The sequence below is a fragment of the Pongo pygmaeus genome, chromosome 1, assembly GCF_028885625.2.
Source record: "Pongo pygmaeus isolate AG05252 chromosome 1, NHGRI_mPonPyg2-v2.0_pri, whole genome shotgun sequence".
NCBI lineage: Eukaryota > Metazoa > Chordata > Mammalia > Primates > Hominidae > Pongo > Pongo pygmaeus.
The window spans coordinates 94,324,339-94,347,779 of NC_072373.2; the positions used below are offsets into that span (position 1 = coordinate 94,324,339).

Below are 23,441 nucleotides of genomic sequence, written 5' to 3' on the forward strand. Positions count from 1 at the left end.
GGGGAGGGGAGAGTTGGAGAGAGGGGAGTGTTGGAGGCGCAGAAGCCGAGCCGGGCCGGCCGGGCGGGCGGGGAGGAGGAGGAGCCGGGCGGGCTGGCGGGCGGCCGGGTGGCGGCGGCGGCATGGCGGAGCCGAGCGGGGCCGAGACGAGGCCCCCCATTCGGGTCACCGTCAAGACCCCCAAGGACAAGGAGGAAATTGTGATCTGCGATCGAGCCTCGGTCAAGGAGGTAGTACAGCAGGCAGGGGGCGGGGGGAGCGCGGAGGAGGGGTCTGCGAAGAGATGGGGGGCCTCTCTGACGGTCCGGCGTCCCGGAGGGCCCCGGAGAGGAGGGCGGGGGCCAGCTGGGACTCCGAGGAGCTGAAGGGAAGGAGAGGCGGATAGGGGGCGCCCTGCGAGGGGAGATCTGGGGGAGCGTGGCGCGTGTTGGGGGGCGGGTTTTGCCTTGTGGCCTGGGGGCGTGGTGGAGAGTGAGGAGGGGACACCTTGCACCGGGAAGGGGGAAGGACCCTGGGTTTGAGGGGAGTGTGCCGGAGTGGGGGCCAGGGCTAGGTGCTAACTGAGAGAACGGGCCGGGGGCAGGCGGAGAGCGCCGGCGCCTACTCTGTGCCTCAGAGAACGCCCAGTGTTCTCTGAGCGACGGGGCTGTCGGGGGAGGATTTCCCTGTGCCCAGATCCTTCCCACTCTTTCAAATCGACGTGGTTACATTTGGTTCTCAGCTCTTCTGAGATTTACACGGTGTGCAGTAGGTGCTCAATAAAATCTTGTTGAATGACGGACTGCTGCCTGTGTTCGCCACCCCCTGTGGCCGCTCCATAATTTCACATAGGCGGGGCTTAAGATAGGCCATCTGGTTGGAAGAGAGGGATCTGGAAGCTGCCTCTGCTTAACAAGTGCACTGTTTTTACTTAAAGTGTGTGCTATGTTTTGTTTTGTGTTGTGTTTTGGAGGGGCTGGTAGAATTTGGGAAGTCCAACTCCATCCTTGCTTCCTCCCTAACCACATAGAATTACTAAATTTCAGAATTTAAATACTGTACTGTTCCTTACAAAGCTGAATTTGAAAACGGCTCTCATTGAGAGGCAGTGTGTTTAGTTAAGAGCCTGGACTTTGGTGTCAAGACCTGAGTTCTGATCTGCCTGGGGCAAGTTACCTTACCTCGCTGATCCTCAGTTTTCTCATCTTTAAAATGGAGATAAGGCTGGGCGTGGTGGCTCACACCTGTAATCCCAGCACTTTGGGAGTCTGAGTCTGGTGGATCACCTGAGGTCACGAGTTCAAGACCAGCCTGGCCAACATGATGAAACCCCGTCTCTACTAAAAATACAATTAGCCAGGCATGGTGGTGCGTGCCTCTAGTCCCAGACACTCGGGAGGCTGAAGCAGGAGAATCACTTGAACCTGGAAGATGGAGGTTGCAGTGAGCCAAGATCATGCCTCTGCACTCCAGCCTGGGCTACAGAGCGAGACTCCATCTCAAGACAAAAATAATAATAAAATGAAAATAATAATTAATATACTATATCTTTAACTGGTGAATAGGTAGTGCTCAATAACTGGCATCTATTTTTTTGTAGTTGTTAAGAGAATACTGGGAATAGAGAGGAGAGAAAACTGGGTCTCAGAAGGCTGAAGGTCCAAAGATGTTGAAGGAGTTGGGATGGGAGGAGGCTGCCCTGCCTCACAGAGAACTAGGTGGAGGGACTGAAGCTGGGAGGCAGATAGCAGCAAGGGCTTTCTAGGGTGGGAGACTCTGGGATGGAGCTGAGAGAAGAGCCTCTCACTGGTTCATCTCGTTTGTTAAGAAAGGAGATGCTTATTGCAGCTGGAGGAATGGCGTCGAGACTACAGAAAGGACTTCTCATGACTAGAGATGAGAGCAAGAGAGTGCAGAAGCTGTTGAAGAAGAGTCAGGGTCCCTGGTAGGGGGAGTCCAGGCAGCCTCCACAGTGACCTCTGCCTCTTGATCACAGTTCAAAGAGGAAATCTCCCGGAGGTTTAAGGCTCAGCAGGATCAGCTGGTCCTGATCTTCGCAGGCAAGATCCTCAAGGATGGGGACACACTGAACCAGCACGGAATCAAGGACGGGCTCACTGTCCATCTGGTCATCAAGACCCCTCAGAAGTAAGTTCAAGAGCAGAGCAGATCCAGCTTCTGATTGGGCTTCCCCATCTGATACTTTCTCACTCATTGCTCAACTGTACCCAGAGGACCTAAGCTGAGGCCCAGGCAGATAGCTCCTGGATGAATATGATCTCATCTCTAGGGGAAGGGAACCTGATTTACCACTCCCAGAATGCCCTGAAGACAGATAGTACTAGCTCCTTTCTCCCTCTGCTGGTTTACTGACTGCCCTCCTGCCATCACCCCACTCCAGCCTCAGGACTGCTCAGGAGGGGGCTTGGGTTAAAATAGTAGTCCCATAGCAAGCACAGAGATTGTTGCGGTACCTTCCCTCTTCTAGTGCTCACTCCAACAGCATTCTCCTTTCTCTACCCTCAGGGCTCAAGATCCAGCTGCTGCCACTGCCTCTTCCCCCTCCACACCTGACCCTGCCTCAGCACCCTCCACCACACCTGCTTCACCCGCCACCCCTGCCCAGCCCTCCACCTCTGGCAGTGCCTCTTCGGATGCTGGCAGTGGAAGCCGGAGGAGCAGTGGTGGGGGGCCCTCTCCAGGGGCTGGGGAGGGATCCCCCAGTGCTACTGCGTCCATACTCTGTAAGCCCTCAGAGAGGAGAGCACAATCTTGTTAGGGGTTGGGGAGCTGGGGAAAGCCAAGAAGAGGGAGAAACAGGAGTTCCTGCTCCTGGTCTGATGGGGATAGGGGACCCCATGACATAGAGTTCCAAACATGGATACTTGATTCAAGCTGGGGAAGAAACTAGTCTGAGGAGTTCTCAGAGGTGGGGACCATGGCTAAGGGTTAGGAGTGAGGGGAGAAATGGGGTTGGGGATGTGGGGAACCCTAGGTAAAGGGAATGGAAGACCCTGTGAGTCTGGGGAAAAGTTGGATCCAGCAGCAGCCACATGGGCCACTCATTCAACAGACCATTGCTGGTTGCCTTCTCTCTGCTCAGTTCTATGTTTGGCACAGCCTCAGTCTTCAGAGAGGCCTCAGTCTAGTAGGCTCACATTCTTTTGCCAGCAGTGGATCAGGGCCGGGCTGTGGGAATGACTGGAAGAGGGACATGTGAGAAGCATCTGGGGCGTGTCCTGGAGATCTGAATTCATTGGCTCTAGCTAAGTGAGGACACTGCTCTTGTGGCAGACTATGACCCTGCCCCCTTCCCACAGCTGGCTTTGGGGGCATCCTGGGGCTGGGCAGCCTGGGCCTGGGCTCTGCCAACTTCATGGAGCTGCAGCAGCAGATGCAGAGGCAGCTGATGTCCAATCCTGAGATGTTGTCGCAGATCATGGAGAACCCCCTGGTCCAGGATATGATGTCTAACCCTGACCTGATGCGTCACATGATTATGGCCAACCCCCAGATGCAGCAGCTGATGGAGCGGAACCCCGAGATCAGCCACATGCTCAACAACCCTGAACTCATGAGGCAGGTGAGTATGTGAGGGCTGGAGAGCTGGAGGACACTGGTGCCCAGCCGTGCCCTGCCCAGCCTTTCCTACCTTGTCCTACATTGATTTGTTCATTCATGTATTCAGCAGTTTTGAACACTGGAGGTACAGGGATGAAAAGACAGGCCTAGCTTTTCAGGAATTCCAGGTGTCAAAGGGAAGTGGGACAAGTAAACCGGCAATTAGAATACAATGTGGTCATTGCTATCAGAAGGATAATCACGGGATCCTCTAGGAGCATAGAGAAGAGCTCCTGACCCTACCCTAAGGCTTAGAGGAGGCCTTAAGAAATGTCACCAAGCTGAGACCCAAAGGAGGAAGACGAACCAGGGGGAAAGAAAGGGAAGAGCATTCAGGGCCAAGGGACAGCAAATATAAAGGCCTGGGAGTGAAAGATAGTAGGTTGTTTGGGGAGCACTGTGGCTGGGCAGGGCCCAGTTGGGAATGGAGAACCAGGGGAGACTGTTGTGATGTTGCTCTTTGGGAGTTTCAACTCATGGTCTGCTCCTCCAGAGGACCAAGGTAGATGATCTTCCCAGCAGGGCTGTGGACACCAGTGCTGGACTCACCAGAAGATAATTTATGTAAGGTCAAGGACTTGTAGTGTTTTGTTCACTGTCTAGAACAGTGCCTGGTGCGTGGTAGTCATGCAGTAAATATTTATTGAATGAATGAATTACAGGACAAGAGATCAGAGTTCTGGGAAGCTGGGCGTATCAGTTATAAAGGAGTCTTAGAAAAGGCAAGTGTGGAGCACATTTGGGAAGGAGAGGGAAGGTATTCCAAGTTGAATGAGAACAAGTAGTTAACACTTATTTTTCTGTGATGAACTCCCCTGGGGTTGACATAGCCACCCCTTATTGAGATTGTGCCATTGGCTCCATAGAAGAAAGCCCTCATCTTCAGTGTTTCTCAAGGTTCAGGCAGAGCAAAGACTTGGGGGTGGGAATTACAGGGTGTCAGTAGTTTTATTCCAGCTTGGACCCTCTCCTTCCCCAACTTGCAGTCATTTACCAGGAATCACAGTATGGTCTTGGACAGACCAACCAACCTGGCTTTGAACACTGTCTTCACCACTCAGTGACTGTGTGTCCCAGGGCAGCAAGTCAATTAACATCTCTGAGCCTATTTGCTCATCTGCAAAATAGGGACAGAAATAAACACCTGAGATGGTTATTGTGGAGATTACATGACTTGAATTCCGTAAGCCACTTGGCCCTGTGCAAGTAGGTTCTCAGTAGATGTTAATTTTCTCTTCTGCCTCCTCCCCTTTCTTTCTGTGTCTTTTCTGACTCAGTTTCCTTGTGCACCCTGACACTTCTTTGGACACTCTGAGCCTAAGGGAGGAAAGCTGCTGCCCTCACTTCAGCTGGGATCATTCTCCTCCACTAGAAAAAGCCAACCAAAATACCCACAGGGAGGCAGGCTTGGAGCCAAGATTACAGTAGAGGAAGGAAGTCCAGTTTACTCTACTCCCTGTCACTGTGGGGCAGTTCCTGGGCCCTGGTCCTGATCCTGATACAGACCCCCTTCCTCAAGGCCCATCCTTTTCCTAGGTTGGTGCTCCCCTGGTTCCGGGGCCCATTTTGTCTCTCTCCCTTGATCAGACAATGGAGCTTGCTCGGAATCCAGCCATGATGCAAGAGATGATGCGGAACCAGGACCGGGCCCTGAGCAACCTTGAGAGCATCCCTGGAGGGTATAATGCCCTCCGCCGCATGTACACGGACATCCAGGAGCCCATGTTCAGTGCTGCCCGGGAACAGGTGGGACCAAGGGCCAGGGTAGTGGGTTGGGCTGTCTGGGCTCGAGATTCCCTACCCCAACCCCAGGCAAACCTGGGTCTGCTCTTCTTTCTTTCCCCAGTCCCCTGAGGGGTGGGCCTTGGCTTGAAGGCAGTTCTCAACAGTACATATCCAGGGATGGTCCAATTTGACATGGACAAAAGATAAGCAGAGGTCCTTTTGGAAGTGGTTGAGGCATAGCATCCAAGGAGCTTGACATCCTGACAAACTTCTTGTACCAGGGGCTCAAAGGTCACATGGCAGGCCTGAGGTCAGACGCCAGCCCTGATACAGCATGTCTCAAGTATGGTCCATGGATCACCTGCATCAGAATCACCTGGGGAGCTTGTTGATAATGAGAATCCTGGTCCCCACCTTTGAGCTACTTATTGAATCCATTTCTGGGGTTGGGCCCCAGGATTATACACTTTTAAAAATGCTTTATGAATCCTATTCAAGTACACACAAAAAAATAGATAAAAATATAACATTCTTTTTTTTTTTTAATCAATGTTGCCCTAACATGTTGCCATATATAATTTCAGTGCCCTTTTCGTTCTTTCCTTTTTTTTTTTTTTTTGAGACGGAGTCTCACTGTATCGCCCAGGCTGGAATGCAGTGGCGCAATCTCGGCTCACTGTAACCTCCGCCTCCCGGGTTCAAGCAATTCTCCTGCCTTCTCCCTGGTAGCTAGGATGACAGGTACATGCCACCACACCCAGCTAACTTTTTATAGTTTTAGTAGAGATGGGGTTTCACCATGTTAGCCAGGATGATCTTGATCTCCTGACCTCATGATCCGCCCACCTTGGCCTCCCAAAGTGCTGAGATTACAGGCGTGAGCCACCGCGCCTGGCCATGGTTCTTTTTAAAAATTTAATTTTACATTAAACACATTCTATGTTTGTATGTTTGAAAATGCAAAAGTTAGCCAGGCACAATGGCTGATGCCTGTAATCCCAGCACTTTGGGAGGCCGAGGTGGGCGGATCACGAGGTCAGGAGATCGAGACCATCCTGGCTAACACCGTGAAACCCCATCTCTACTAAAAATACAAAAAATTAGCCAGGCATGATGGCACATGCCTGTAGTCCCAGCTATTTGGGAGGCTGAGGCAGGAGAATCGCTTGAATCCGGGAGGCAGAGGTTGCAGTGAGCCAAGATCGTGCCACTGCACTCCAGCCTGGGCGACAGAGTGAGACTCCATCTCAAAAAAAAATTCAAAAGTTACACAAAGTAAACAAAAGGGTATTCCAAAAAAGTATGGAAAAGTATACAGGCTAAAAAAAGGTTTACAGAAGGGATCCCTCTGTTTCCATCTCCCAGCCAGCTCTTTTCTACCTTAGTGGTAACTAATGTTGTTAGTATTTTGTTTATTTTCCTAGACATATTTAATATTTGCAAATAAGACATAGATAGAGTTGTAGCCTTTACAAACCCCTCCCCTCTCCTATTCTTTTTCTCTCCAGAGGTAACTACTATGCTGAAGTTGAGGTTGGGGTTTATCATTCTGATTTTTTTATTACTTATGTATATGTCTATAAACGTCTATATATTATCATATTTTTAAATATGAGGTGGTACCATGCTGGTCTTATTATTTTAACTTGCTTTTTTTTTTTTTTTTTTTTGTTGAGACACAGTCTCACTGTTTCGCCCAGGCTGGAGTGCAATGGCGCAATCTCAGCTCACTGAAACCTCCACCTCCTGGGTTCAAGCGAGTCTCCTGCCTCAGCCTTCTGAGTAGCCGGGACTGCAGGCGTGCACCACCACGCCTGGCTAAGTTTTGTATTTTTTAGTAGACACGGGGTTTCACCATATTGGCCAGGCTGGTCTCGAACTCCTGACCTTGTCATCTGCCTGCCTCGGCCTCCCAAAGTGCTGGGATTACAGGTGTGAGCCACTGCACTTGGCCGCTTTTTTTTTTTTTTTTAATACAACCTTTAAAAATGTTTTGTGTTTTTGGTTTGTTTTGTTTTTTTGAGACGAAGTTTCACTGGTTGCCTAGGCTGGAGTGCAATGGTGTGATCTCAGCTCACTGCAACCTCTGCCTCCCGGGTTCAAGTGATTCTCCTGCCTCAGCCTCCCGAGTAGCTGGGACCACAGGCGCCCACCACCAAGCCCAGCTATTTTTTTGTGTGTGTTATCAGTAGAGACAGGGTTTCACCATGTTGGCCAGGCTGGTCTTGAACTCCTGACCTCAGGTGATCCACCCACCTTGCCCTCCCAAAGTGCTGGGATTATAGGCGTGAGCCACCGTTCCTGGCCTAAAACTGAGAAACTTTTAAAATATTTATTTCATTTAAAAATGACAATTTATTACAAGTTGGAGGGGCGTAGTGGCGCATGCCTGTAATCTCAGCATTTTGGGAGGCTGAGGCAGGTGGATCACCTGAGGTCAGGAGTTTGAGACCAGCCTGGCCAACATGGCAAAACCCCATCTCTACTAAAAATACAAAACTTAGCCAGGCGTGGTGGTGGGTGCTTGTCGTCCCAGCTTCTCAGGAGGCTGAGGCAAGAGAATCCCTTGAACCCTGGAGGCGGAGGTTGCAGTGAGCTGAGATTGTGCCATTGCACTCCAACCTGGGCAGCAGAACGAGACTCCATCTCAAAAAAAAAAAATTTATTGCAAGTTAACATAAATAACATTATTTTGAAAAATAACTTTATTTTCCAAAACAAAACTGTAGAGGAAAGTGTGGACTTGTTTTACATTTTTGTAGTTCTCTTTGATGTCTAGCTTACTGCAAGACAGCTGGTTCTCAGATCTGCATTCAGTTTGCAATGTCACATGTCATGTAGACTTTGGAAAACTCCACTGTATCCTCATAAGAGAATAAGAGTGAAAAAGACAAATTCACGTCTTAGAATTATGAAAACAGTTTTAATGCTTGCAGGGGTCCCAGGACCACACTTTGGGAACTGTTGTATTAGAGGAGTATTATAAGCATTAGAATAAATGTGTCAGGCACATAGTAGGTGCTCAATAAATGATGGTTGTTATCACTGTGGGTAGTTCAGCAAAAGAGATTTTGTCCTTAGAGTGTACCAGGAAGAATAAAGCGAGCCCAGAACAAGGTGGGGTGAGATGCTAGGCAAGTATCAGAACAAGAAATCTGAAACAGGCACAGAGGCTGAAACCATGGTGCATGAACCCTGGCCTGTGAGCTCTGTTATCTGAACAGGATCTGGTGAGGTGAAGGAAACAGCTCAGAGTAGGGTAAATCCTTGGTTAGCCCCAGTCCCCATGACCCACTTTGAATAAACAGGAAAAGCAGCTCAATATGAAACCCTATGGTGGGGAGGGGCTGAGGTAGGACCACCTGGGAACTCAGGAAAGGGAGCTGCTGAGCTCTTAGACCACGAGAAAGGCTGAGTAGGGAAAACTGAGTCTGGGACTCACTCAGCCAGAGCTCTGTGCTAGGTGCTGGAGGGGAGGAGGTTCTGGTGTTGCCTTTGGGAAGCACACCATCCCATGGGGTATGGACCTGAGATATCCTGGGGAGCACAGTGAGGAGCATGGTAGGGCAAGGGGGACCAGAAGTAAACTGAGGCCTGTCTATCTGAAGTAGCCAGTGTGTAGAGGTAGGGTTTGGAGCAGGAGGGGAAAACCTAGAGGGCATATTCTGCCGGAGGTGTGTTCTGCTAGGGGCCGCCACTGTGGTGTGCCTGGATGGACAGAGAATGCCAGGTAGGGGACCTGGGGAGTGAAGGAAAGGTTCTGGGGAGTTAGGATTAGTCCAGGGAGGCTGGGGAAAGGGAAGATCAGGGTTCAAGTAGAGAGCCAGGTTTGACAGCCCACTCCCATTAAGCCAGTAGTTAGTTATTGAGCACCTACTAGTGTTGGGGCTGGGGGTGCACAGGCAAATCTGACATTGTCTCTGCCCCTTGAGGTACAGGAACACAAATATTTGGCTACACAATGGGAAAACTGTGTGTAAAGTGCAGTGGGTTGCATAGGAGATGATTAGAGACCAAATATTGAAAGCCACCAGGGGGGATGGGAAGTTTTCAATTATCTGAGAGGTTCAGTTATCCAGTCACTAGTATCAGCTAGCTCTCACCCTATGGAACAAGGAAGGAGCTATCCATTGTGGGGCAAAGAACTGAACTGAGGACCTCCAAGATCTTAGATCTCTCTCCCTTTTCTGGGGAAGGGGAGGCTATTAAGTGAGAGGAGAGAATGGGCCTAGCCCTTGTCCCTGATTTGTTTCAGTCCTTAACCCAAAACCTTTCCCTCCTCCCAGTTTGGCAACAATCCCTTCTCTTCCCTGGCCGGGAACTCCGACAGCTCATCCTCCCAGCCTCTGCGGACTGAGAATCGAGAGCCCCTCCCTAACCCCTGGAGCCCCTCGCCCCCCACCTCCCAGGCCCCCGGGTCCGGTGGGGAGGGCACCGGAGGATCGGGGACCAGCCAGGTGCACCCGACAGTCTCGAACCCCTTTGGGATCAATGCGGCTAGCCTGGGGTCAGGTATGTCCTAGGATGGAAGGAGCTTAGTGGGGTCACCAGGGCAGCCCCTCTGGCCCAGGAGTGAATGGGGTTCATACTGCTCCAGGATTTTGAAGACAGAGGTGAGACTATCGAGGCCACAGAGGGGGCTCTGCCATCTGGGATAGTGGCCGGGTGAGGGCTGGTTCTGGCCATGTCCTGATATCCCTGGGAGTGACCTAGGTAATAGCTCATGAGTAAACCAGGCCCTACTTCCTAAGCTCCATGAGCACCTCTGGTATTAACCAGTTTAAAAGGTTCAGACTGCTGTGGGGAGAGGGGGCTGGAGAGGAATCAAGGCAGACCTGGGGAAAGGCAGATGTGAGGCTGGGGGAAAGGGATGTGCAGGGCTTGCCATGTACAGAAGAACAGGTTATGCACTGCACAACCCTAGAGGATGCTCCATTTATCTGGACTATGACTGTACACATGGCCTGGGGGATGTCTTCAGCAGATGCTCTAATTTCTCTGCACTCTGGGGGATGTCTTGATTGGGAAAGTTCCTTCCCTCTGTGTGTTTTAGTTTCCTTATTTGTAAAATAAGGACTGGAACTTGATCCATGATTTTAAAATTGTGCTCCTACATCCTGGAAAGGTCTTCGTCTCCAGGATGAGGAAGGACCCAGTGGGAGAGGCTGCAGCCCTCCTGCCCCAGCTCCAGCCAGACCATTAACATACTTGGTTTCTGAGTGAGATTTGGCATGAGGAAAGGGTCTCTGCTGCTAAGACAAGTTTGATCTAGATGATATTTAATCATTTCTTTCCAAATTGGACATAATTTGAGCTTATGGCAGGAACAGTCCAGAGAGGCATAAATCAGACCCAGTTCCTATCTGGCTTGTCCTTATCAAGTAAATGGAAAAGGGGCCAGGCCAAAGCAGGGCAAGATGACCTCGGACTTGGGAGAGACTTGGACTCATGCCACAATCCTAGGGTGCCCACTGGACCATTGCTTTTCTGAGTTTTGTAGTCATTCGGTGTCTGAAGTAAGGTAGATTGAAGTGAGGCCTTTGGTTTCCATCTGGACCCTTTCTCTCCTGTTTTCTTTTTTTCCACCTTGTCCTAGGGATGTTCAATAGCCCAGAAATGCAAGCCCTCCTCCAGCAGATCTCTGAGAACCCCCAGCTGATGCAGAATGTGATCTCAGCGCCCTACATGCGCAGCATGATGCAGACGCTTGCCCAGAACCCCGACTTTGCTGCTCAGGTATCAAACCAGTATGAGGAGAGTATTATTGGGGAGAGAGTTCCTCTTGGTTGGGGGCAGTTTCTTGTGGTCAAAACACTGTGGAGCCAGACTGCCTGGGTTTGCATCCCAAGCTCTTCTGCTTCCCAGCTGTGTGAGCTAAGCAAGTTATTTAGCCTCCCAGTTTCTTTATCTGTAAGACGATAATAACAATAGTTCCTACCACCTATAGTTGTGAGGATTAAATGAGTTAATACACATTAAGTGCTTAAAACACGGTGTGTGACAGAGTAAGTTCTGTATACCTGGAAATGTTAGCTGTCCTCATCATCATCAGACCCAGCCTGACTCCTCAAACCCTTCATTGCCCAGAGCATAGTTCCATTTCCTCTCACTGTCCCACTTAGGCCTTCAGGATACTTTGAGATCTCTGGAGAAGCTGGCCAGATTTCCTGCAGTGGTAGGGGGTGCCGAGGGAGTCTGAGGCTGTGGGGGAATTCTTAGGGTGAAAAGGCCCAGGTCTCCCCCTGCTACCTTCACCCTGGCAGATGATGGTGAATGTGCCACTCTTCGCGGGGAACCCCCAATTGCAGGAGCAGCTCCGCCTGCAGCTCCCAGTCTTCCTGCAGCAGGTGAGTGAGGAGCCTAGATGGGTGGAGGATGAGGGCAAGGGGTAGTCCCTGAAGCCCAATGGGTGGAAATGAAGTTGGGGCAGAGCTTGACTCTGGACTCCTAGTTGAGGTTGTCTCCTCTTTTCTGCCACCTCTTGATGCCTTTCTCTGCTTTTTTCCCACCAGATGCAGAACCCAGAGTCACTCTCCATCCTTACCAATCCCCGAGCCATGCAGGCATTGCTGCAAATCCAGCAGGGACTACAGACCTTGCAGACCGAGGCCCCTGGGCTGGTACCCAGGTGAGGGTAGGGGGGCAGGAGGGCAGCAAGGTTCTAGCAACTTCTCCCCTTCAACTCTTCTCTCTGCCACTCTCCCAGCATCCTTTGTGTCTCTGAGGGTCTGTTTTCCTGTTTCTTCCAACTGCTTTTCCTTCTGGATCTCACATTCTCATCCCTTTCTTGGATGCCATCTCCTACCTCTTGGTCTCTCTTGCCTACAGCCTTGGCTCCTTTGGGATGTCCCGGACCCCAGCACCCTCAGCAGGCAGCAACGCAGGGTCTACGCCCGAGGCCCCCACTTCCTCACCAGCCACGCCAGCCACATCTCCAACAGGGGCTTCCAGCACCCAGCAGCAGCTCATGCAGCAGATGATCCAGCTTTTGGCTGGAAGTGGAAACTCACAGGTACATGAGACGGTGGGGGCAGGTGCTGGGAGCACCACTTTGATCCCGGGAGGTTTCAAGGGAAGCAATAGAGTAGAGGCAGCAGGGCAAGCTTGGGAGTCAGGTCCTGTTCTGCCACTTGCTAGCCTTGGGCAGGTTACTGATCCTCCCTGAGTTCAGTTTGTGCAGATGTGAAATAGAGATGAGAAGAGTAATGGTACTTACCGTGCACTACGTACTGTTCTAAATGCTTTAGATTTCAGAGCTCATTTACGACTCATTTACCACATTCCACACAATAGCCTCATGAGAAAGCTATTATTATTTCTGTGTTAAAGATGGGGAAAACTGAGGCCCGGAAAGGTTAAGTGGCTTACTCACTTACATAGCTAGTAGATAATGAAGCCAAGACTCAAACCCAGGCATTCCACCTCCAGAATTTACACTATACCATTTCTGCTTATATCAAAGGATCCTTTTGATAATTAAAGCAGCCCCCATCTCTGAGACTCTGGGGAGGGGGATTCTTCGAGGTAACCAAAGCCCTGGGAAAGTCAAGGCCAGGGGCTGGCAGGAGGGGCAGGGATGACCTACCTCGAGTGAGCCTCTTAACCTTTCTCTGACCTCTGTGACTCATCTGGAAAAGCCATTCAACCAAAATGTATGTTTACCCAGCTTTGTGCAAGGCACAAGAGAGCTAAACTAGGTGGTGTCCAGTCCAAGTGCAACCCAAGTTAAATTCTGTGGACTAGCTGGGCGCGGTGGCTCACGCCTGTAATCCCAACACTTTGGGAGGCTGAGGTGGGCGGATCACGAGGTCAGGAGATCAAGACCATCCTGGCTAACACGGTGAAACCCCATCTCTACTAAAAAATACAAAAAAAAAAAATTAGCCACGCATGGTGGCAGGCGCCTGTAGTCCCAGCTACTCAGGAGGCTGACGCAGGAGAATGGGGTGAACTCAGGAGGCGGAGCTTGCAGTGAGCCAAGATGGCACGACTGCACTCCAGCCTGGGCGACAGAGCGAGACTCCATCTCAAAAAAAAAAAAAAAAAAATTGTGTGGACTGTGATGAGAAGCAACAAGGAGCACTGGAAAGGGCTTTCTTTTTTTTTTTTTGAGACAGAGTTTTGCTCTTGTTGCCCAGGCTAGAGTGCAATGGCGCAACCTCTGCCTCCCAGGTTCAAGCCATTCTCCTGCCTCAACCTCCCGAGTAGCTGGGATTACAGGCACGCGCCACCACACCTGGCTAATTTTTTTGTATTGTTAGTAGAGATGGGGTTTCACCATGTTGTCCAGGCTGGTCTCGAACTCCTGACCTTAGGTGATCTGCCTGCCTCGGGCTCCCAAAGTGCTGGGATTATAGGCGTGAGCCACCACACCCATCCGGAAAGGGCTTTTATACTGCAAGTCAGGGGGCCTTAGTGACTGACTTTCTCTGTGACCTCAGGCAAGTCCTGTCGTTTCTCTGGATCTAACATTGTTCCTTTCAACACCAGGTGAACAGTGCTTGCTGGACTTTTTCTAGCTATAAGAGTCTTTTTTTTTTTTTTTTTTTTTGAGATGGAGTCTCGCTCTGTCGCCCAGGCTGGAGTGCAGTGGCATGATCTCAGCTCACTGCAAGCTCCGTCTCCTGGGTTTAGGCCATTCTCCTGACTCAGCCTCCCGAGTAGCTGGGACTAAAGGCACCCACCACCACGCCTGGCTAATTTTTTGTATTTTTAGTAGAGACGGGGTTTCACCATGTTAGCCAGGATGGTCTCGATCTCCTGACCTCGTGATCCGCCCACCTCGGCCTCCCAAAGTGCTGGGATTACTGGCGTGAGCCACCGCGCCCGGCCGCTATAAGAGTCTTTTGTTCATAATCAAGGCTTGTGCTTTCCAAATACCCCTTGGGCAAACATTTACAGGAGATAATTAGAGGAATGACAAGAATGAAAAGCCAAGCTAGCCAGGTGGTGGCTCACACCTGTAATCCCAGCAACTTGGGAGGCCGAGGCAGGCAGATCACCTGAGGTCAGGAGTTCAAGACCAGCCTGACCAACATGGAGAAACCCCGTCTCTACTAAAAATACAAAATTAGCTGGGTGTCATGGCACATGCCTATCATCCCAGCTACTCGAGAGGTTGAGGCAGGAGAGTCACTTGAACCTGGGAGGCGGAGGTTGTAGCAAGCTGAGATTGTGCCATTTTACTCCAGCCCGGGCAACATGAGCGCAACTCCATCTCAAAAAAAAAAAAAAAAAAGCCAGGCCAGGAGTGTGGCTCATGCCTGTAATCCTAGTGCTTTGGGAGGCCGAGGCAGGGGACTGCTTGAGGCCAGGAGTTCGAGACCATCTGGGCAACACGGGGAGACTCGGTCTGTAAAAATTTTTTTCTTTTAAAAAAAGGCTTAGTGCAGGCTGAGCATGGTGGCTCATGCCTGTAATCCCAACACTTTGGGAGGCCAAGGCGGGTGGATCACTTGAGGCCAGGAGTTCAAAACCCACCTGGCCAACATGGTGAAACCACTTCTCTACTAAAAATACAAAAATTAGCCGGGCTTGGTGGCATGCTCCTGTAATCCTAGCTATTCAGGAGGCTGAGGCAGGAGAATCGCTTCAATCTGGGAGGCAGATCACACCACTGCACTCCAGCCTGGGCGACAGAGCGAGACTCCGTCTCAAAAAAAAAAAGACCTAGTGCAGTGGCTCATGCCTGTAATCCCAGCAGTTAGAGAGGCCAAGGCAGGAGGATCACTTGAGACCAGCCTGGGCAACATAGCAAGACCCTTTCTCTGCTAAAAAATTTTTTTTCTTTATTTTTTATTTTATTTTTATTTTTTTGAGATGGAGTCTCACTCTGTCCACCATGCTGGAGTGTTATGGCATAGTCTCGGCTCACTGCAACCTCCGCCTCCCGGGTTCAAGCGATTCTCCTGCCTCAGCCTCCTGAGTAGCTGAGACTACAGGCTCCTGTCACCACACCCAGCTAATTTTTGTATTTTTAGTCTCGGGGTATCGCCATGTTGGCCAGTCTGGTCTCGAACTCCTGACCTCAAATGATCCACCTGCCTCAGCCTCTCAAAGTGCTGGGATTACAGGCATGAGCCACCACGCACTTTTTTTTTTTAAGATGTACTCTGTCTTCCAGGCTGGAGTGCAGTGGCGCAATTTCAGCTCACTGCACCTCTGCCTCCCGGGTTCAAGCGATTCTTCTACCTCAGCCTCCCGAGTAGCTGGGACTACAGGCATGTGCCACCATATCTGGGTAATTTTTTGTGTTTTTAGTAGACATGGGGTTTCGCCATGTTGGCCAGGCTGGTCTTGAACTCCTGAACTCAGGCAAACTGCCCATCTTGGTCTCGCAAAGTGCTGGGATTATAGGCATGAGCCACCATGCCCAGCCAAAAAAAATTTTTTTTTAATTAGCTGGGCAAGGTGGTACACACCTGTAGCCCCAGCTACTCAGGAGGCTCAGATAGGAGGATCACTTGAGCCCAGGAGATAGAGGCTGCAGTGAGCTATGATTCTGCCACTATATTCCAGCCTGGGTGCAAGACCCTGTCTAAAAAAAAAGGAAATACTTCTCTTTTATAAATAATTGTTGATCAGTGAAACAAAATTAAATAGCTTCTTAACTGGGACCCTTCTCTAGCCTTTCATATGGCTGTACGTGTGATGACTATTAGGAGGGGCCTTGGAGGTCACGCTTAGTATGCATCTTATTTGACCACAGAGCATTTGGCTTTTGGAGTGCCTGTTAACATCTCCAGTGTTTATGGAAAGTAATGAGGAATATATGCTGATCTAGGCCTATCAGTTATCTTGAAAATCTAAAAAAGATATCCGCCTGCCATATTATTACACAGTTTTGTTTGTTTGTTTTTTGTTTTTGTTTTTGTTTTTTGAGACAGAGTCTCGCTCTGTTGCCCAGGCTGGAGTGCAGTGGCGCGATCTCGCCTCACTGCAAGCTCCGCCTCCTGGGTTCACACCATTCTCCTGCCTCAGCCTCCTGAGTAGCTGGGACTACAGGGCGCCCACCACCACGCCCAGCGAATTTTTTGTATTTTTAGTAGAGATGGGGTTTTGCCGTGTTAACCAGGATGGTCTCGATCTCCTGACATTGTGATCTGCCCACCTCAGCCTCCCAAAGTGCTGGGATTACAGGTGTGAGCCACCGCGCCCGGCCATTACACAGTTATTTAGGACTTGGGACCTAGGCTCCTGGGCCCCCATTTGCAGTTCATCTTCCTTGCCCTCCTGATTGACTCTGAGGATATTAGAGAAGACCTGCTGGTCTTAGAAACCCTTAATTCAAATAGGGCCCCCAAGATTGGTGCTGTGCCCACTTCACAAGGCCTGTCCCCTCCAGGTGCAGACGCCAGAAGTGAGATTTCAGCAGCAGCTGGAGCAGCTCAACTCCATGGGCTTCATCAATCGTGAGGCCAACCTGCAGGCCCTGATTGCCACAGGAGGGGACATCAACGCAGCTATCGAGAGACTGCTGGGCTCCCAGCTCTCCTAATCCCTCAGCCCATGCCTCCTGCCTCTCCCCTTCCTCGGTGTCAGCATTTGGTTCTTCTGTCAACCCTTACCCTCTGCAGCTTGTCATCCTTTCCGTCTTCTCCCTCATCCTTTCCAAACAGCAGGGTGACTTTAGAGGCATGGGCTCCAACCCCTTAGCTCTGTCTGAGAATTATGGTTTTACTGCTACATCTCTAACAGAATCTTCTCTCCTGGTCTCCTTGAGCAGTGCTACTTAAACAGTTTTCACAGTTTCATTGATTGACTCTACCTCCTTGCCCCACACCACCTTTTGCAATCTTTAAACTTTCAGTGGCTGTGCAGAGTCGAGGGAGGAACCAGCTGTCTGGTTTACTGGAACATAGTCTTCCATCTATACCACTAGGGTTTTGTCTTATGTTTACTTTTGGTAACTCTCTTCCTTCTTTTTCTCCCTACCCCCCAACCCCTAGCCCAACCAATGCTAGAATTTCTCGCTCTGAAGGAGGAGCAGGTGAAACAGGTGGTAATTTTCCTCCTCGGCCCCTATTCTGGTTCATTCAGCACTTTTTGGTGGGAACTGTTGGAAATTCCAGGGTAAGGAGGAAGACGCCTGTTCTCCCTGTCTGAAGAGGGAGAGGAGACAGCCCTCTGGACAGGAATTAACAAACCCTGGAGCAGCCCAGAGGAAATTGGTGTGAAAGAGGAGAGAATGAGATTATTCGGAGGAAGGGAATGGGGGAGACAGCCTGAGTAAAAGGCTTGGAAGTTGGAATTAACAGTGAGGAGCAGAAGCACTCATAGCTCTTTTAGGCAGAAGAATCCAGGCCCAAGCTGGCAGAAGAGACTTAGAGATGCTAATGGAATTTAAACTGAAGAAAGGAGCTCAATGAAGCTAAGCTCCACGCCCCACAAGGGGTCATATTGGCTTTAGTTCCTCAAACACATGTGCTTATATGCACACACACACACATTTCCATGGACCCAGGACTTGCTTGTGTCCCCAGGCACCAGTAATTTGAGCCCCCCTCAAAAGACATGAAGTGGGTTGGGGTCTGTGTGAGTAGTGGGGAGGTACATGTGTATCCGCATGTGTGCATACACTCTTAAGTTGGGTGGGAAGTGGATTCCTTGTTGGTTTCTGGTTCAGAGTGCTCTCCCACCACCAGAGACAAGTGGGTAAAAGGGTCAGTCCATTGCAGGAATATATATCTGGGAGAGCTAGGTCCCTTGGGGCTCTGGATGCTGGGTAACCCAGAAGTAATGTGGGTACCCTTTCTGAAGCTGTCGGGGCTGTGACTAGCACCCTTATCACCCCTCACTGCCTTGTGGGAATAGTAGAGGGTTTTTTTCCTCCAGAGCCCCTGGCCTTTCAGTTCTTAACTATTTCCCTCCAGGCCAGAAAGTTTTCTTTGAGGAAGGAGAGGAGAAGGTGGCAATGATGCCTTTGATCTGGAATTGGACATTGCTCTGTCAGAGCACAGAGGAGGCTCATAACACCTCTTCCCTCTCCTACTTGGCCCAGCTGCTTGGAGGACCAACTCCATGGCTGAGAATATGACGGCAAGAGGAACAGAGTTTGCTCCAAGTGGGAAAGGGTCCCAAGCAGTCCAGAGAAGATGTCTGTGTGGCTTTCCCTCCCTACCTCCCCCAGCTCCCACACTGGCCTTTGTAAATAAATGGCGTGGTCTTTGTTGTGAGAGTGTGTTGGCGTTTGTTTTTTTGAGGAAGAAGCTGGCTGAAAACAACTTCTTGGTTTTCCAGGGCAAGAATTGTGATCTAGAGGAATTTGAAGTTTGGTTCAGTTACTACAGATGTTAAGAAATATTAAAAGTGGCTGAGATCATGCCATTGCACTACAGCCTGGGCAACAAGAGCGAAACTCCATCTCAAAAAAACAAGAAACATTAAAAGGTTTTAGCCTGGCAACATAGGGAGACCTTGTCTCTACAAAAAATTTAAAAATTAGCCAGGCATGGTGGTGTGGGCCTGTAGTCCCAGCTACGTGGGAGGCTGAGGCAGGAGGATCACTTGAGCCCAAGAAGTCAAGGCTCCAGTGAGCTGTGATTGTGCCGCTGCACTCCAGCCTGGGAGACAAAGTGAAACCCTGTCTCAAAAGAAAAGAATTATATATATATAGAAGGTTAAGGGATAACTGATGATGGAAGTATCAATAATATATGACTTGGGAATGGGGAGGATTGCATTCTTCCATTCCCCATCCTTAGACCATTGGGTATCTGAGATCTCTTCCCCCACTTCCCCATAGGTCAGGTGTGGTAGAGGAAACTATGAATTGTAATATTATTGCCTCCATCCTCTGATCTTTTGGCAAGATTGCCCTCCCCTTACCTTAGGTTAAAAAGTAAAACAAGGCTGGGCGCAGTGGCTCATGCCTATAATCCCAGCACCTTGGGAGGCTGAGGCGGGTGGATCACAAGGTCAGGAGTTCGAGACCAGCCTGGCCAAGATGGTGAAACCCTCTCTCTACTAAAAATACAAAAATTAGCCAGGCACGGTGGCAGGTGCCTGTAATCCCAGCTGCTCGGGAGGCTGAGGCAGGAGAATCACTGGTACCAGAGAGGCAGAGGTTGCAGTGAGCCGAGATTGTGCCACGCACTCTAGCCTGGGGGTGACAGAGCAAGACTCCGTCTCAAAAAAAAAAAGTAAAACAAAAACTCTTGCAGTCAGGTTTTATGCCAGTGAAGTTTGGTAATTATTAATCTTGAGCTCAGACTAAACCTGGCATTACCACTAATCATGTAAGTTTGAGGAAGTCTTTTCACACCTATGGGGCTTTATCTTTTGTACAGTGAAGTTATGGACTACAGTTCTGTGGAACATGAATAAGCCAAGAATGGGAGGTTCCACTTTGATAATGGTAGACTAGATGCCTGAGACCAATACTCTCACTAGAAATTTTAAAATCTGGGAAAAATACATAAAAAAAATCTAAAAAGCATCAAAGAGTGAATAAGACTGACTGGGAACCCAGAGGGGAAAGAAACTCTAAAGACTGGCTGCCTTTGACCTGGAGGCCAATTAGGAGAAGGTTGCTGAGAGGCTGAGCTGTGGGTTTTTTTGTTTTGTTTTCGGTTTTTTTTTTTTCTTTTTTTTTTTTTGAGAAGGAGTTTCACTCTTGTCACCCAGGCTAGAGTGCAGTGGTGCAATCTCGGCTCACTGCAACCTCCCCCTCCCAGGTTCAAGTGATTCTCCTGCCTCAGCCTCCCGAGTAACTGGGATTACAGGTGCCTGCCACCACACCCAGCTAATTTTCTGTGTTTTTAGTAGACGGGGTTTCACCATGTTGGCCAGGCTGGTCTCGAACTTCTGACCTCAGGTGATCCGACAGCCTCGGCCTCCCAAAGTGCTGGGATTACGGGCGTGAGCCTTCGCGCCCAGCCCATGCCCAGCTAATTTTTATATTTTTTTGTAGAGACGGAATTTCATCATGTTGCCCAGACTGGTCTCAAACTCCTGGGCTCAAGCAAGGAAGGAAGGAGCAAGCAAACGGGATGTTCAGAGAGATAAAGTGGGGCAGGGATTGAATACATCTAGAAAAAAAAAAAAAAAAAACCTGGAATCATCAGGCTCACACATGCCATTCACAAAAATAAAATGTGCTTTATTTCTAAGCGGAAGGATTACACTCTCTGCTCTTCTGGCTTCTGCCCAGAGCTTTCCTTGGAGCCCCGTGGAGATCTGGACCATCACCCATTAGTGAAGCTCACAGCTGAGTCAGTCTCACCCGGGCTCCTCCTTGCTCCAGAGTCGGATGCCTTGTTTTCCTCCACTGACTTCTGCTTCCTGTGGCAGCAGCTACATAAGTATTGGCAAAACATGGACAGACTCCAGCCAGACAACTTGGTTTCATTGGTGGATAAGCTCAAGCTACTTTCCAAGATGCTCAGGTGCTCCTTGTGCCTCACTTGGCGGATTCTTGAGTACGGGCATTGCCTCTGTCCTGTCCTAGGTGATTGCAAAAAGGTAGGGGGCCCCTCTGCCGGGTCCTCCTCCTCTTCCTCATCCTCCTTGTCCTCCTTGTCCTCCTTGTCTTCCTCTTTCACTTCATTTTTCCTCATCTGGAGAATGCAAACCTTGTTCTGCTTCCGCCTCTTCGTCTGAACAAGGCTGGGATCTTTTTCCTTGGGGGAATCCAAGAGCAAGGAATGAAGCATGCTCTCCACCGACCCATCCTGTTACATATGAGACTTTGCCTCTGTCGTTGAGGGGGGAGGCGAAGTGCCGCAGAGAAGCGTGGAGATCAGAGAGCAAACCTAAACCAAGCGCCCATCTGTCTGTGAGAACTGAGCAGACAGCAGAGGTTAAAAAACACTGTACTGGCCCGGAAGACACGTTCACTTAAAATAGTAAAGACAAGCTACAAAGCAGTATCTGCAAAGGATACACAGGCATATCCTGAATGCATTAAATGTTCATTCTTTTTTTTTTTTTTCTGAGACGGAGTTTCACTCTTGTTGCCTGGGCTGGAGTGCGGTGGTGTGATCTCTGCTTACTGCAACCTCCACCTCCTGGGTTCAAGTGATTCTCCTGCCTCGCCCTCCCAAGTAGCTGGGATTACAGGCGTGAGCCACCGCGCGCGGCCAAATGCTCATTCATTCTTTTCAAAGGGTTGTAATGCAAATATTTAGGTTAAATAAAGACTCATTTTGGCTGGGTGCGGTGGCTCACGCCTGTAATCCCAGCACTTTGGGAGGCCAAGGCAGGGGGATCACGAGGTCAGGAGTTCAAGACCAGCCTGCCCAATATGGTGAAACCCCCATCTCTACTAAAAATACAAAAACTAACCAGGCGTGGTGGCAAGTGCCTGTAATCCCAGCTATTCAGGAGATTGAGGCAGGAGAGTCGCTGGGCAGCAGAGCAAGACTCCATCTCAAAAAAAAAAAGACTCATTTTGGAAGGCAAATAATCACCCATTAATTTATCTGCACTAGAAATCCTGCTTGTTCATATTTGAAGGTGATGGATACGTTTATTATCTTCATTGTGGTGATGATTTCATGAGTATATATATATGTCAAAACTTATCAAATTGTACACTTTAAATATGTACAGTTTATTGTGTGTCAGAGCTCAATAGCAAAAAACAGCTAGCATTTAAACCCTCCCCCAAATAGACAATTAAGAAGTTCCTCCATCCTGGCTAACACTGCAAAACCCCGTCTCTACTAAAAATACAAAACAAAAAAAATTAACCAGGCATGGTGGCATGCACTGGTAGTCCCAGCTACTTGGGAGGCTGAGGCAGGAGAATTGCTTGAACCTGGGAGGCAGAGGTTGCAGTGAGCTGAGATCACGCCACTGCATTCCAACCTGGGTGACAGAGCGAGACTCCATCTCAAAAAAAAAAAAAGAAAAAAAAGAAGTTCCTATACCAAGTGCATTTAAGAGCATATAAATATTGAAAGGATATTATGAAGGACTGATAAGAATCGAGTGGCTAACTGGGAGGTGGTTCTTTTGTGTGTGAACTCTTGAGCCAAACTGAGCTCAAACTCTAGCATCTTTGCTTCCTACTTATGCGGTCTTGGGAGAGTTATTCAACCTGCCTGTGCCTGAGTTTGTTCATCTGAAAAATGGGGATAATAGTAGTACCTGCCTTATAGGATTGTTATGATATTTAAATGAGATGTAAATTCTTACAAAATAGCATGTGGTAAGTACTCAATAAATGTTAGCTATGATTACTATTATTGTTAGTATTACTATTATTATTGGTGATGGTATTTTTTTTTCTGAAAGTGGTAATTCTGTTTTGTTTTGAGGCAGAATCTCCCTCTGTCACCCAGGTTGGAGTGCAGTGGGGCATTCACAGCTCACTGAAGCCTCAACCTCCCAGGCTCAAGCAATCCATTCAACTCAGCCTCCAAAAGTGCTGGGATTACAGGCATGAGCCACCGAATCCAGCCTCAAAGCAAATTTGAGCCATGTTTTAGTAAAGATACGAATCAAAAGCATGTAGAGAATGCACGGGGGGTTGCCACAGTATGTCTTAGTGAGCTAAAGTGCTCAAATGGTGGTAGAACAGGGGTACAAGACCTGAGGGGTGGGAGGGATGCAGGGTGGGGCACTTACACTGGTCAGCTCCTGACTCGTTTGGTAGCCCAAGTCATCAATGAAGCTGTTGATGGATGTCAAGGATACAGCAAATTTGTTAAAGGAGGGATTTCCTTCCCCTGAAGCCCCCCAAGCTTCTTTGATCTCCTAAGGGAGAGGTGGAGAGTCCAATTAAGAGTGGAACAGCCCATAGCTGGGCGTGGTGGTGTGCGCCTGTAATCTTAGCTACTCAGGAGGAGTTAGAATCAATCAAACCCAGGAGGTGGAAGTTGCAGTGAACCAAGATCACGCCACTGCACTCCAGCCTGGGCGACAGCATGAGACTCTGTCTCAAAAAAAAAAAAAAAAAGAATGGAGCAGCCCATATCCTGAGAGTGACACTGTAAAATAAATAAACACCAAGCAGAACTTCAGGAATCACCCTGCCCTTGCTCCTGGCTGTGTCCCATACCCTGCCAGCTTTGAGAGTCGATAAAGACCCATTCTCTTTTTTTTTTTTCTTTTTTTTGAGATGGAGTCTTACTCTGTCGCCCAGGCTAGAGTGCAGTGGCACTATCTCGGCT

At 49.4% G+C, this 23,441-nt stretch overlaps 1 protein-coding gene across 3 annotated transcripts; it reads left to right on the forward strand.

Moving 5' to 3' along the window:
• The first annotated feature begins 24 nt into the window (after positions 1-24).
• On the forward strand, positions 25-22,511 carry UBQLN4 (ubiquilin 4). Of its 3 annotated transcripts, none has more exons than XM_054501570.2 (11): positions 25-230; positions 1,976-2,127; positions 2,506-2,723; positions 3,300-3,562; positions 5,188-5,346; positions 9,612-9,837; positions 10,922-11,061; positions 11,589-11,672; positions 11,838-11,953; positions 12,154-12,337; positions 16,670-18,500. In XM_054501570.2, the coding sequence occupies exons 1-11, from the start codon at positions 123-125 to the stop codon at positions 16,820-16,822; spliced, it is 1,803 nt and encodes a 600-aa protein (XP_054357545.1). In that variant the 5' UTR covers positions 25-122; the 3' UTR covers positions 16,823-18,500. The 3 variants fall into 3 exon arrangements, with proteins under 3 accessions (XP_054357545.1, XP_054357549.1, XP_063506526.1); XM_054501574.2 differs by lacking the exon at positions 16,670-18,500 and adding an exon at positions 20,477-22,511 and having other exon boundaries at positions 44-230; XM_063650456.1 differs by lacking the exon at positions 11,589-11,672 and having other exon boundaries at positions 44-230.
• Positions 22,512-23,441: the final 930 nt, after the last annotated feature.

Coding starts and splice junctions, on each gene's coding strand:
- UBQLN4 (XM_054501570.2), top strand. CDS start 123: ATGGCGGAGCCGAGCGGGGCCGAGACGAGGCCCCCCATTCGGGTCACC. Junction 3,563..5,187: donor ACCCTGAACTCATGAGGCAG/GTGAGTATGTGA, acceptor TCCCTTGATCAG/ACAATGGAGCTTGCTCGGAA. Junction 12,338..16,669: donor CTGGAAGTGGAAACTCACAG/GTACATGAGACG, acceptor TGTCCCCTCCAG/GTGCAGACGCCAGAAGTGAG.